The sequence below is a fragment of the Globicephala melas genome, chromosome X (genome assembly GCF_963455315.2).
Source record: "Globicephala melas chromosome X, mGloMel1.2, whole genome shotgun sequence".
NCBI classification, from domain to species: Eukaryota; Metazoa; Chordata; class Mammalia; order Artiodactyla; family Delphinidae; genus Globicephala; species Globicephala melas.
The window spans coordinates 79422856-79438334 of NC_083335.1; the positions used below are offsets into that span (position 1 = coordinate 79422856).

Sequence of the window (15479 nt, forward strand, 5' to 3'; positions counted from 1 at the left end):
AATATTCCATTGTATATATGTGCCACATCTTCTTTATCCATTCATCTGATGATGGACACTTAGGTTGTTTCCATCTCCTGGCTATTGTAAATAGAGCTGCAATGAACATTTTGGTACATGACTCTTTTTGAATTACGGTTTTCTCAGGGTATATGCCCAGTAGTGGGATTGCTGGGTCATATGGTAGTTCTATTTGTAGTTGTGTGTCTTTTATAAGGATATTTGTTATTGAATTTAGAGCCTGCCCAAATAATCCAGGAGAATCCCCTAATCTGGGGATTAGGACATGAACATATCTTTTGGGGGAACACCATTCAGCCCACTACAATTTGTTATGTATATACTTTTTCTAATATGTAATAAATAAATATATAACTATTTAAATAAAATAATTTATCTATGCACCAACCAAAAACAATCTTAGATGCTCTGAGGAAGAAAAAATGCTTCATCTTATTATCAAATACCTAATACACATATGCATACATGCATACATATGTATATACCTACATATATGCATTTCTGACCTCATTTTGCCTGGATGTAGCTGCTACTATGCTTGATACTTTTTCCCAGTCCCTTAGGATTGCCTACTTCATTAGTTTGTACAAATTGATTAATTCTTTTGTCTTATAGTGCTTCATTTCCTGATGCTATTGTGATGGTGGGAAGTAAAATTTGAATTCCCTCTAGGTTTAGATGAGGTCTAACTTTCTAATAATATCCAACTCCATCCACCTCTCCTTTCTCTAATACCCAAACACATGATGTCCTTATTGGAGAAGGACTGGAGATTCAGAGGGTTAAAGTGACTTTTTATTTAAACAATGAATGTGCACATATATGTGTATATGTGCATACATGTGTACCTGGGCATGAAAATGATTAGTCTAAACCCAGAGCAAAGCTAGAAGAGACCTGTATACAAGAGCAGCTTTCCTCTTTCTGTTTGGGACGAGCCTGAGCTTTATCTTTTTTTTTTTTTTTTTTTTTGGCTGCGTTGGGTCTTCGTTGCTGTGTGCAGGCTTTTCTCGGCGAGTGGGGGCTACTCTTCGTTGCGGAGCATGGGCTTCTCATTGCGGTGGCTTCTCTTGTTGTGAAGCATGGGCACTAGGCGCATGGGCTTCAGTAGTTGTGGCACGTGGGCTCAATAGTTGTGTCTTGCGGGCTCTAGAGCACAAGCTTAGTAGTTGTGGCACACGGGCTTAGTTGCTCCGTGGCATGTGGAATCTTCCTGGACCAGGGCTCAAACCTGTGTCCCCTACCTTGGCAGGCGGATTCTTAACCACTGTGCCACCAGGGAAGCCCTCTGAGCTTTATCTTATTACCATCACAATACTCCTTCCTCTCCTTTCCACCTGCTGTGCTGTCTGGAGTATTTTATTCTTTCATTTTCTTTCTAGCCTTGCCTTCCCACTTTCAAGCTCTAAATCAGAGCTGTTTTAAGCAATGGATTTCCCTGACCCTCCACCTCCCAAGGCCTTTCTACCTATCTTCATCAAATGCTCAAGAGCTTAGGTAATTGTGAAATTAACCACCTTTTCTCTGGGTTTCTTTCTAGAATTGAAGGCAGTAGGTGCCTTTATCCAACCTCTGTGGTGATATATCAATAAATAACTCTTTTTTGTCAACTCAAATTGCCTTAAAGTCTGATTAGAATTCTGGACAATTGAGAGGAAGGACTGTGGAAATTAAAACTTCTCTGCAAATTACCCCCAAGTTTCTGTATTTTTCCCATACCTAAGCTCCTTCATATACTCAGAAATCTTTGAAAGCTGCAGCCTGAAGTTTTAAAATATCTAATGGGTAAAGTATTCTCTTTCTTTGAAGAGGGAGAGAGAGTTCTGTACTGACTGACGACAGAACACTTGAAACCTGAAGTCATCACACAATACTGAAAATTAAAAGAGTTGATTTAAAGAGAAAAATCTGATGACACAGCTTTAGATCAATCCTCAGATGAGCTTTCAAAGCTGTGGTAATTGTATTCAATGAAAAGTGGAATGGGGAGCCATCTTGAACCATCTTAGTGAGAATTCTTAAAAATCTCTGAAAGTCTAGGGCTGAAAACATACTCACTTCTTATGTTATACCTTTTTCAGAACCTTCAAGTATAGTATGCTATGTAAAAGGAGAAGGTAAATCAGATAGTCTATGTTTTTCTTTAACCGTAAGGATAGCTATATTCAAAATATGAAAGAATTCAGACAGTATATTGAAATTCTTATTAAAATTACTTTGACCGTATTAAAAGAGAAATCTCAGTGCACACAAAAATCATTCACTATAGTAATATAGATATGGAATGCTTATCCTATTATGTTTTCATGTCACAAAGCAAGAAATGGTAAGGTAAACCTTGAGAGCCGCTTTCAAGCACAGTCTGTTCTCTTGAGGGAGCATACATGCAGAATACAGTATTCACAAGCTGGAGAATCCTTGCTACAGGCTGGATTCACTTAGGCATAACAGGTACACTTGAAAGTGATATGGACAGAAGGAAATATGTGATGATATGCTTTGAGGAAGTTACCATTAAAACAATACAACCCAAACAACTGGTCTTCCAACATTTCTTTTAAAGTCATGTGGACCTAGAGTCTGTCATACAGAGTGAAGTAAGTCAGAAAGAGAAAAACAAATACTGTATGCTAACACATATATATGGAATCTAAGAAAAAAAAAAGGTCATGAAGAACCTAGGGGTAAGACAGGAATAAAGACACAGACCTACTAGAGAATGGACTTGAGGATATGGGGAGGGGGAAGGGTAAGCTGTGACAAAGTGAGAGAGTGGCATGGACATATATACACTACCAAACGTAAAATAGATAGCTAGTGGGAAGCAGCCGCATAGCACAGGGAGATCAGCTCAGTGCTTTGTGACCACCTAGAGGGGTGGGATAGGGCAGGTGGGAGGGAGCAAGACGCAAGAGGGAAGAGATATGGGAACATATATATACGAATAACTGATTCACTTTGTTATAAAGCAGAAACTAACATACCATTGTAAAGCAATTGTACTCCAATAAAGATGTTTAAAAAAATATAAAGTCCTGTGATGATGGCAGAAGAAGAGTAATGACTGAAGCCCTATTGTGAACAGGGTTTTTGTTAGACCACAGGGCAGACTTGGTCTACAGAAGGACAACTCATGATGGTTTGCTGAAGCAAGACCCTGCAACATCTTATCTCGTCAAGGCAATAAGAATAGCCTATATGTTCTTCAAGTTCTATACATTCATCAGTCAGTTTCCATTTTGGATTTTCCTGAATAATATGTTTGTCAATATAATGAATAACTGTGGACTGAGTACTAGCTAATCACAAGGCCTTGAACCCATGACATTATTCCGGGCAGCACTCAAGGTCTAGGAGATGGCCTCTATTTAGCAAAAGATAGTGAGGTTGCCAAAGTAATCTCCATTTTATATTTAACATTCAGAACTTCAGCTTCCTTAGGTTTCTGGGACTAAAGCCGAGAGTCCAGAAAGTCCCTGAAAATTTAACTAGATTTTTCCTTAATGTATACTGGCAGACTGTTTATTTCTATATCTGCACCCACAGTCTATATACTTCTAGAAAAACAATATTATACCTAACCTCTTCTTTTGTTTTTGTTTTTTGTTTTGTTTTGTTTTTTTGGCCATGCCCCACTGCTTGCTGGATCTTAGTTCCCTGACCAGGGATTGAAGCCAGGCCACAGCAGTGAAAGCCCCAAGTCCTAAACACTGGACCACCAGGGAATTCCCAACCGAACCTCTTCTTATGCTTTCTGTTGTAACTCTATTTCTCAGTGTTATCAGGATAATCTCTGTTATCCCAGATATTCCTGGGAGTCTGCCTCTTTAATCTGGGAAGGGAGCTAGTTAGGTGAAGGGACAAGTAGGAAATATGGGAAAAATAGGAGCTTAAGTTTATATGAGGGATTCAGAGGAGAAGGAATTTTTAAGCTCAGCACAGCCATTGTTGACAACTTCTCCACATCCTCCCCCTCCCCACCAACAGAAGTCTACTGCTCACCTTACCTGGATGGAGTGAATCCACCCATGAAGGATGGATTACATTAGAAGTATGTCAAACAGTGGGACAAATCACAGAAGACATGTCTTAGAGGGGCAGATTGAAGCAATATGTGGACCACAAACAAGGCGTGAGTTGGGATGAGGTCTTGTAAATCGAGAAACCAAAAATATCATAGCATAGCAGAGGGAGAAAGCAGATGGCTGTCTTGCTAAATTCTGTGAGTAAAACGTGGATACTTCTTGGTGCGTTTATTCATGCTCAGCATGCTCTAAGGGTATTTTAAAGAAAGTCAGAACAAGAGAACACTGCCTATTCTTGCCCGTCATCATTCTCTGAGTTTAGGCCCATATTATCTTTCATCTAAAATTTTTAAATCATAACCATAATACCACTCGATAATGATATTGTGGATAATGATATTATGGATTAAGTACTTTAAAAATTACCAATAATTCTTTAATATCATCCAATATGCAGTTAATATTCAAATTTATCCAATTGTCTCATAAATGTCTTACCAAGATTTTTCCTTATGCTTCCATTTTGACCTCTTTAAATCCTGTCTTATTCCTTCTTTAATCTATTCTTCATTAAGGAGCTAGTTAAATATCACAGAAATAGCTCTGCCCATGTCACTCCCCTCCTCAAAACAATTATCTTTTATCTCACCCAGCCTTTCCTTGAAATTCACTTTCCCTCATATTCCAAAAATAAAGCATAGTCATATTTTGTGTAAGGGCTGCATTCCTGAAAATCTCTCATAATTCAGAACTCCTACAGCTCAGTATGATCCTGATAGAGAATGGAGTCTTGCTTGTTTACTGGCTAAGTAGCACTACTATCTCCAAAGCCATCTTCAAGGTCCAGATATTGCTTGGCAAGGGCAGTAAACAGTCCACAATATCCTTGACCTTTTTTTTATTAATTGAAGTATAGTTGACTTACAATATTATATTAGTTTCAGGTGTACAGCATAGTGATTCAGCATTTTTACATATTATACTCCATTAGAAGTTATTACAAAATAATAGCTATAATTCCCTGTGCTATACAATATATCCTTGTTGCTTATCTATTTTATACATAGTAGTTTTTATCTCTTAATCCCCTACCCCTAATTTGTCTACTCCCCTTTGGTAGCCACTAGTTTTTTTTCTATATCTGTAAATCTGTTTCTGTTTTGCATATACATTTGATAGTATTATTATTTTTTTTTTTGGCTGTGTCATGCAGCATGCAAGATCTTATTTCCCCGACCAGCGATTGAACCTGCAGTGAAAGTGCTGGGTACTAACCACCGGACAACCAGGGAATTCCCTGTATTATATATTAGATTCCTTATATAAGTGATATCATACAGTATCTTTCTGTCTGACTTATTTCACTAAGCATAATATTCTCCAGGACCATCCAAGTTGTTGCAAAAGGCAGAATTTCATTTTTTATGGCTGAGTAATATTCCATTGTGTGTATATGTGTGTGTATGTATGTGTATATATATACCACATCTTCTTTATCTATTCGTCTATTGAGGCACATGGGTTGCTTCCATATTTGACTGTTATGAATAGTGCTGCTGTGAACATTGGGGTGCATGTATCTTTTTGAATTAGTGTTTTTTTGGTTGTTGTTGTTGTTTTTCCTGATGCATATCCAGGAGTGGAATTGCTGGAGCATATGATAGTTGTATTTTTAACTTTTTGAGGAATCTCCATACTGTTTTCCATAGTGGCTACACCAGTTGATATTCCCAACAGTGCAGAAGGGTTCCTTTTACTCCACATCCTCTCCAACATTTGTTATTTGTAGACTTTTTGATGATAGCCATTCTGACAGGTGTGAGGTGATATCTCTTTGTTGTTTTGATCTGCATTTCTCTGAAAATTAACAATGTTGAACATCTTTTCATATGCTTGTTGGCCATCTGTATGTCTTCTTTGGACAATGTCTATTCGTCTTCTACCCAATTTTTTTTAATTTTTAAATTTTATTTTATTTATTTTTTTACACAGCAGGTTCTTATTAGTTATCCATTTCATACACATCAGTGAATACATGTCAATCCCAATCTCCCAATTCATCACAGCACCACCACCCCACCCGCCGATTTCCCCCCTTGGTGTCCATACATTTGTCCTCTACATCTGTGTCTCAATTTCTGCCCTGCAACACGGTTCATCTGTACCATTTTTTCTAGGTTCCACATATATGTGTTAATATACGATATCTGTTTTGCTCTTTCTGACTTACTTCACTCTGTATGACAGTCTCTAGATTCATCCATGTCTCTACAAATGACCCAATTTCTTTCCTTTATATGGCTGAGTAATATTCCATTGTATATATGTACCACAACTTCTTTATCCATTCATCTGTCGATGAGCATTTAGGTTGCTTCCATGACCTGCCTATTGTAAATAGTGCTGCAATGAACATTGGGGTTCATGTGTGTTTTTGAATTATGGTTTTCTCAGGGTATATGTCCAGTACTGGGATTGCTGGGTGATATGGTAATTCTATTTTTAGTTTTTTAAGGAACCTCCATACTGTTCTCCATAGTGGCTGTATCAATTTACATTCCTACCAACAGTGCAAGAGGGTTCCCTTTTCTCCACACCCTCTCCAGCATTTGTTGTTTGTAGATTTTCTCATGATGCCCATTCTAACTGGTGTGAGGTGATACCTCATTGTAGTTTTGATTTGCATTTCTCTAATAATTAGTGATGTTGAGCAGCTTGTCATGTGCTTCTTGGCCATCTGTATGTCTTCTTTGGAGAAATGTCTATTTAGGTATTCTGCCCATTTTTGGATTGGGTTCTCTGTTTTTCTTAATATTGAGCTACATGAGCTGTTCATATATTTTGGAGGTTAATCCTTTTTCTGTTGATTCATTGGTAAATATTTTCTCCCATTCTGAGGGTTGTCTTTTCATCTTGTTTGTAGTTTCCTTTGCTTTGCAACAGATTTTAAGTTTCATTAGGTTCCATCTGTTTATGTTTGGTTTTATTTCCATTACTCTAGGACATAGATCAAAAAAGATCTTGCTGTGATTTATGTCAAAGACTTTTTTTCCTGTGTTTTTCTCTAAGAGTTTTATAGTGTCCGGTCTTACATTTAGGTCTGTAATCCATTTTGAGTTAATTTTTGTGTATGGTGTTAGGGAGTGTTCTAATTTCATTCTTTTACATGTAGCTGTACAGTTTTCCTAGCATCACTTATTGAAGAGACTGTCTTTTCTCCATTGTGTATCTTTAACTCCTTTGTCATAGATTAGTTGACTATAGGTGCATGGGTTTATCTCTGGGCTTTCTATCCTGTTCCATTGATCTATGTTTCTGGTTTTTTGCCAGTACCATATTGTCTTGATTACTGTAGCTTTGTAGTATAGTCCGAAGTCAGGGAGTCTGATTCCTCCAGCTCTGTTTTTTTTCCCTCAAGACTTCTTTGGCTATTTGGGGTCTATTGTGTCTCCATAAATATTTTAAGTTTTTTTTGTTCTAATTCTGTAAAAAATGCCATTGGTAATTTGATAGGGATTGCATGGAATCTATAGATTGCTGTGGGTAGTATAATCATTTTCACAATATTGATTCTTCCAATCCAAGAACATTGTATATCACTCCATCTCTTTGTATCATCTTTAATTTCTTTCATCAGTGTCATAATTTTCTGCATGCAGGTCTTTTTTCTTCCTAGGTAGGTTTATTCTTAGGTATTTTATTCTTTTTGTTGCAATGGTAAATGGGAGTGTTTCCTTAATTTCTCTTTCAGATTTTTCACCATTAATGTATAGCAATGCAAGAGACTTCTGTTCATTAATTTTGTATCCTGAAACTTTACCAAATTCATTGATTACTTCTATTAGTTTTCTGGTGGCATCTTTAGGATTCTGTATGTATAGTATGTCATCTGCAAAGAGTGACAGTTTTACTTCTTCTTTTCCAATTTGTATTTCTTTTTCTTCTCTGGTTGCCATGGCTAGGACTTCCAAAACTATGTTGAATAATAGTGGTGAGAGTGGACATCCTTGTCTTATTCCTGAGCTTAGGGGAAATGCTTTCAGGTTTTCACCATTGAGAATGAACTTTGCTGTGGGTTTGTTGTATATGGCCTTTATTTGTAGAGGTAATTTCCCTCTATGCCCACTTTCTGGAGAGTTTTTACCATAAATGGGTGTTGAATTTTGTCAAAAGCTTTTTCTGCATCTATTGAGATAATCATATGGTTTTTCTTCTTCAGTTTGTTAATATGGTGTATCACATTGATTGATTTGTGTATATTGAAGAATCCTTGCATACCAGGGATAAATCTCACTTGATCATGGTGTATCATCCTTTTAATGTGCTGTTGGATTCTGTTTACTAGTATTTTGTTGAGGATATTTGCATGTACATTCATCAGTGATATTGGTCTGTAATTTTCTTTTTTTGTAGTATCTTTGTCTGGTTTTGGTATCAGGGTGATGGTGGCTTCATAGAATCAGTTTGGGAGTTTTCCTTCCTCTGCAATTTTTTGGATGAGTTTGAGAAGGAAGGGTGTTAGGCCTCCTCTAAGTGTTTGATAGAATTCACCTGTGAAGCCATCTGGTCCTGGAGTTTTATATTTTGGAAGATTTTTAATCACAGGTTCAATTTCATTACTTGTCATTGGTCTATTCATATTTTCTATTTCTTCCTGGTTCAGTCTTGGAAGGTTATACCTTTCTAAGAATTTGTCCATTTCTTCCTGGTTGTCCATTTTATTAGCATAGATTTACTTGTAGTAGTCTCTTAGGATGCTTTGTATCTCTGTGGTGTCTGTTGTAACTTCTCCTATTTTCATTTCTAATTTTATTGATTTAAAGCCTCTTCCTCTTTTTCTTGATGAGTCTGACTAATGGTTTATCAATTGGTTTATCTTCTCAAAGAACCAGCTTTTAGTTTTATTGACCTTTAATATTGTTTTCTTTGTTTCTATTTCATTTATTTCTCTCTGATCCTTATGATTTCTTTCCTTCTGCTAACTTTGGGTTTTGTTTGTTCTTCTTTCTCTAGTTCCTTTAGGTTTAAGTTTAGGTTGTTTATTTGAGATTTTTCTTGTTTCTTGAGGTAGGCTTGTATTGCTATAATCTTCCCTCTTAGAACTGTTTTTTCTGCATCCCATAGGTTTTGGATCATCGTGCTTGTGTTGCCAGTTGTCTCTAGGTATTTTTTGATTTCCTCTTTGATTTATTCAGTGATCTCTTGGTTATTTAGTAACATATTGTTTAGACTCCATGTGTTTGTGTTTTTTATGGTTTTTTCCCCTGTAACTGATTTCTAATCTCATAGCGTTGTGGTTAGAACAGATGCTTGATATGATTTCAATTTTCTTAAATTTACTGTGGTTTCATTTGTAACCCAAGATGTGATATATCCTGGAGAATGTTCTGTGTGCACTTGAGAAGAAAATGTAATCTGCTGTTTTTGGATGGAATGTCCTATTAATATCAACTAAATCTAGTGGGTCTATGTGTCATTTAAATCTCATGTTTCCTTATTAATTTTCTGTTTGGGTGATTTGTCCATTGGTGTTAGTTAGGTGTTAAAGTCACCCATTATTATTGGGTTATTGTTGATTTCCTCTTTTATAGCTGTTAGCAGTTGCCTTACGTATTGATGTGCTCCTATATTGGGTGCATATATATTTATATTTGTTATATTTTCTTGGATTGCTCCCTTGATGATTATGTAGTGTCCTTCTTTTTCTCTTGTAACATTCTTTATTTTAAAGTCTATTTTGTCTGATATGAGAATTGCTTCCAGGTTTCTGTTGATATTTACATGGAATATCTTTTTCCATTCCCTCACTTTCAGTCTGTATGTGTCGCTCGGTCTGAAGTGGGTCTCTGGTAGACAGTATATATATGGGTCTTGCTTTGTAACCATTCAATGAGCCTGTGTCTTTTGGTTGGAGCATTTAATCCATTCACGTTTAAGGTAATTATTGATATGTATGTTCCTATTACCATTTTCTTAATTGTTTTGGGTTTGTTTTTATAGATCCTTTTCTTCTCTTGTCTTTCCCACTTAGAGAAGTTCCTTTAACATTTGCTGTAGAGATAGTTTGGTGGTGCTGAATTCTCTTAGTTTTTGCTTGTCTGTAAAGCTTTTGATTTCTCCATCAAATCTGAATGAGGTCCTTGCCAGGTAGAGTAATCTTGGTTGTACTTTCTTCCCTTTCATCACTTTAAATATGTCATGCCATTCCCTCTGGCTTGGAGAGTTTCCTCTGAGAAATCAGCTGCTAACCTTATGGGAATTCCCTTGTATGTTAACCTTATGGGAGTTCCCTTGTATGTTATTTGTCATTTTTCCCTTTTTGCTTTCAATAATTTTTCTTTGTCTTTAATTTTTGCCAATTTGATTACTATGTGTCTCAGCTTGTTTCTCCTTGGGTTTATCCTGTATGGGACTCTGTGCACTTCCTGGACTTGTGTGCCTATTTCCTTCCCACATTAGGGAACTTTTTGACTATAATCTCTTCAAATATTTTCTCAGTTCCTTCTCTGTCTCTTCTCCTTCTGGGATCCTTATAATGCAAATGTTGTTGCATTTTATATTGTCCCAGAGGTCTCTTAGGCTGTCTTCATTTATTTTCATTCTTTTTTCTTTATTCTGTTCCTCAGCAGTGAATTCCACCATTCTCTCTTCCACATCAATTATCCGTTCTTCTGCCTCAGTTATCCTGCTATTGATTCCTTCTAGTGTATTTTTCATTTCAGTTATTGCATTTTTCATCTCTGTTTGTTCTTTAATTCTTCTAGTTCTTTGTTAAACATTTCTTGCATCTTGTCTATCTTTGCCTCCATTCTTTTTCCACAGTCCTGGATCATCTTCTCTATCATTATTCTGAATTCTTTTTCTGGAAGGTTGCCTATCTCTACTTCATTGAGTTGTTTTTCTGGGGTTTTATATTGTTTCTTCATCTGGTACATAGTCCTCTGCCTTTTCATTTTGTCTATCTTTCTGTGAATGTGGGTTTTGTTCCACGGGCTGTAGGACTGTAGTTCTTTTTGCTTCCACTGTCTGCTCTCTGGTGGGTGAGGCTATCTAAGAGGCTTGTGCAAATTTCCTGATGGAAGGGACTGGTGGTGGGTAGAGCTGGCTGTTGCTCTGGTAGGCAGAGCTCAGTAAAACGTTATTGTACTTGTCTGATGATGGGTGGGGCTAGATTCCCTCCCTGTTGGTTGTTTGGCCTGAGGCAACCAAACACTGGAGCCTACCCGGACTCTTTGTTGGGGCTAATGGCGGACCCTGTGAGGGCTCACACCAAGGAGTATTTCCCAGAACTTCTGCTGCCAGTGTCCTTGTCCTCACGGTGAGACACAGCCACCCCCTGCCTCTAGCACTAGCAGGCAGGTCTGGTTCTCTCTCCCATGGCATCACTGCTCCCTTTTTTGGGTCACAATGCACACACCACCCTGTGTGTTCCCTCCAAGAGTGGAGTCTCTCTTTCCCCCAGTCCTGTCAAAGTTCTGCAATCAAATCCCACTAGCCTTCAAAGTCTGATTCTCTAGGAAGTCCTCCTCCTCTTGCCAGATCCCCAGGTTGGGAAGCCTGACATGGGCTCAGAACCTCCATTCCAGTGGGTGGACTTCTGTGGTATAAATGTTCTCTGGTTTGTTAGTCACCCATCAAGCAACTATTGGATTTGACTTTATTGTGATTGTGCCCCTCCTACTGTCTCACTGGGACTTCTCCTTTGTCTTTGGATGTGGGATATCTTTTTTGGTGAGTTCCAATGTCTTCCTGTTGGTGATTGTTCCCGTCTACCCATGTTTTATTTGGGGATATCCTTGATCTTTGAATTCATTCAACTCAGAAAAATTGTTATTAGGTTGAGGTTTTATGTTATTTTATATATTACCTATAAAGTGATCATTTAATTAGTATTTATTTTTTGGCCATGCTGCATGTGGGATCTTAGTTCCCCGACCAGGAATCAAACCTGTGCCCCCTGCATTGGAAGCACAGAGTCTTAACCACTGGACCACCAGGGAAGTCCCTTAATTGGTATTTTTAAATTTAAAAGTTGCACAGATATATTTTGCATTTAATAAAACTGACTGTACTGCATCATTACTACCTAAGCATATTGTCTGTTGGTATGTCTCTGTAGATGGAAATTTTTTTTTTACCCTTTCTCTTCTTACAGAACTTCTATTAATTCTCTAAGACTCATCTGAAATATCACTTCCTCCTTGAAACCTTCCCTGATCTTCTAGACAGAATGAATCATTCCTTTTTCTTTTTCTAAAATACCTTGCTTGCATATCTACTGCATCACTTATTATGGTATGACTTATAAGCTACTCATATTATTCTATCATTGTAGTTGGTATGTTAGTATGTACTTCGTGGCTATACCTTATTCATTTGTGCCCTCACTGGGCTTGACACAGTACTAATAGTGGATACTCAGGTGTGTTGATTCTAATTAATCTTGCAGAATTATTGTAAAGTTTAAATGAAATAATTTGTATTAATTGCCTTATACAGTGCCTGATGCTGGTACTCAATAAAGTTTCCCTCTTTTTTCCTCTTTACTCTTGTTTTACTTTTTCCTCTTGCCTAATTTTTCTCAACTCCCTGTATATTCTGTCCATGACAACAGAATAGAGATTTCTTTCTTTCATTGCTCACATATCTCTTCTTCAGGGTACTAACACTCACTGTTTGCACCTCTCATTTGTTTATGTATTTATTTTAGGTCACTGGCCCTGTTAAAATTAGAGATTCCCTTAAGGCAGCAGACAGAGGTAATATGACATCTCCACCACTCCTGGATGCCAACCCCATGGAGAACCCAGCACTGTTAAATGACATCAAGATTGAGCCCCCAGAAGAACTTCTGGCTAATGATTTCAACCTGCCCCAGGTGGAACCAGTTGACCTCTCCTTTCACAAGCCAAAGTCTCCTCTTCAGCCTGCCAGTATGCTGCAAGCTCCAATACGTCCTCCCAAGCCACAGTCTGCTTCCCAGACACTTGTAGTATCCACTTCAACATCAGACACAGGCACTTCAGCAAACATCCCTACTGTTCTGACCCCAGGCTCTATCCTGGCCTCCTCTCAGGGCACTGGTGGTCAGCAGATCTTACATGTGATTCACAGCATCCCCTCAGTCAATCTGCCAAATAAGATGGGTAGCCTGAAGGCCATCCCAGTGATGGTGCAGTCACTGCCCATGGTGTATACTACTTTGCCTGCAGATGGGAGCCCTGCAGCCATTACAGTCCCACTCATTGGAGGAGATGGCAAAAATGCTGGATCAGGTGAGCATCAATCTGCCCCTTTGCTAGACTTTACCTTCCTTCATCTATTCCCTTTTTGAATATTGTATCTCCTATTTCTTTTCCAATTATTCTTGCATACAGCTTTAAGAGCAATTTTTCATAAATACTGTTTTTATCATGTCTCTTCAGCGCTTACAAATGTACAAAGAATATTTTTCATTTAGCCCATGTTTCTCAAACTGGGGTATACATATCTTTGAGTGAAATACTATGTATCTTTCTGGAACCTCTATATTATTTGACAGTAAGTAATTTAAAACATTTTATATTTTTAAAATATGATTTTATTAAAGAGAAAATATAACATTTGAATAATATTTTAAAACATGACCTTCAAAAATAGTTTTAAGCTACTAAAGCAACTACACTGGGACTTTCCAGGAGGATGTGTTTAGTCTTCTATGCCATTAAGAATGCTTTGTAGAAAAGTTGAGAATGTTTCTAGCCCTACATACATAGCCAGCCTTACCTCCCAGCCTCTCCCAGCACTGTACCTTTTCTCTTCCCTACAGGTAAAATAGTCTTCTTTGAAATTTTGCCATCTTTCCTGTGTTCCACCTCATTTAGCATCTATCACCTTGCACGTTATTTTTTACATGCTTGTATCACAAGTGTATGGGCATTCTTCCCAATTGAATTGTAAATTTCTCGAGGACAAGACTCCATCTTATTTTTCTTTGTACATCTCCAGAGAGGACAGTGGTAGATAATAGTTGTCTTGTAAAAAGTGATGTGATGAACAAACTTGAAACTTTTTCCAGGAGAGAGTTCATATGCTGTAATCTTACCTTTTATTTATTTTTAAAATAAGTTCAGAATTCAGAAAGGTATGTTTATCTCCCTTTCACCACTATCCCCCAGCCACCCAGTTCCCCTCCTAGAGACATATCTAGTTTGTAATGGAGAATGTTGGAAGAAAATTATATGGCTTCTTGAAGTGGTTCAAGATATTTACCTTCACCACATCTGTAGAATTACAAGCAGTTTTGGATGTTCAGCTTTAGGAAGGATGTTGGGAAATTGGAGTATAATCAGAGGAGAAAGATTAAGATGGTGAGAGGACTAAAACCCATGTCAGAAAGGAGATGATAAATGTTTAGCATGAATTAAAAAGACCAAAGTGCAGATATGCGGGTGGAAATGACTAGGAACCAGATTTCAGCTCAGTGTAAAAAAAAAACTTTCTAAGAGTTTTCTACCTTTGAAATTCAATGCCTTGTGATCTTTCCATCACTAAATGTAGGAGAATGACGTACTAAGCATCAAGTTGCTGAGACTCCGCTGTGTTCTTTTGAATAAAAATGCCGTTATTGATTAGTGGTTAGTTGTGGTAATGATAAGTATTCATAACAATCTTGCTTTTGAGATCCCCTGAGGGGTTTATTTAAAATACAATTATAAATTTTCATATAGGGAGAGAGCCAAACAAAACAGGAGATGGGAAAATAAAATTCTTTGTGTGAGAATTTACTGATATCAAGGCAGTGGTAACACCAAGGGATGGTTTGATGGGCTTTGAATTCCCCCCCATCATAATATCCATCAGTCCATCAGAACCATTTTATTTTGTTTTTTGTTTTTTTTTGCGGTATGCGGGCCTCACTGTTGTGGCCTCTCCCGTTGCAGAACACAGACTCCGGACGCGCAGGCTCAGCGGCCATGGCTCACGGGCCCAGCCGCTCTGCGGCATGTGGGATCTTCCCAGACCATGGCATGAACCCGCGTCCCCTGCATCAGCAGGCGGACTCTCAACCACTGCGCCACCAGGGAAGCCAAATCAGAACCATTTTAAATAAATGGAATAAATTGTAAAGTGTTCAACGTAGTTTCAAGCTAAGACCATTAGCACAGTGGTCTCCAAATGGTATGCTTACACCTTGGTGGGGGGCAAAGGGGGTATTGCACAAAGTATTTGGAGCACAAAAAGAAAGCATCAAAACTTCTATTTGTATTGTCTCACCCTTTACATGATATTTTGTTTATTTTTCATAATGTACACAAAATTTTAGGATGCTAGTACATTTATATCATAAACACACACATACACATGCAGAGACACAGACACAGATATATGCTTAAAACGTTTTAGTGAATGATACACAATGTATGGAGGTGACTGCTCTAGCCAAATACTCCC

General features: G+C 37.7%; 1 protein-coding gene across 3 annotated transcripts in view; it reads left to right on the plus strand.

Annotated features, from left to right (window-relative positions):
* The window catches only part of KLF8 (KLF transcription factor 8), a 358412-nt gene that overhangs the window by 315934 nt on the left and 26999 nt on the right, over positions 1-15479 (plus strand). For all 3 annotated transcript variants that reach the window (XM_060292377.1, XM_060292376.1, XM_060292378.1), the window contains one exon: positions 12757-13321. In XM_060292377.1, the coding sequence (XP_060148360.1) occupies positions 12757-13321 (565 nt within the window). The remainder of the gene's footprint in view (positions 1-12756; positions 13322-15479) is intronic.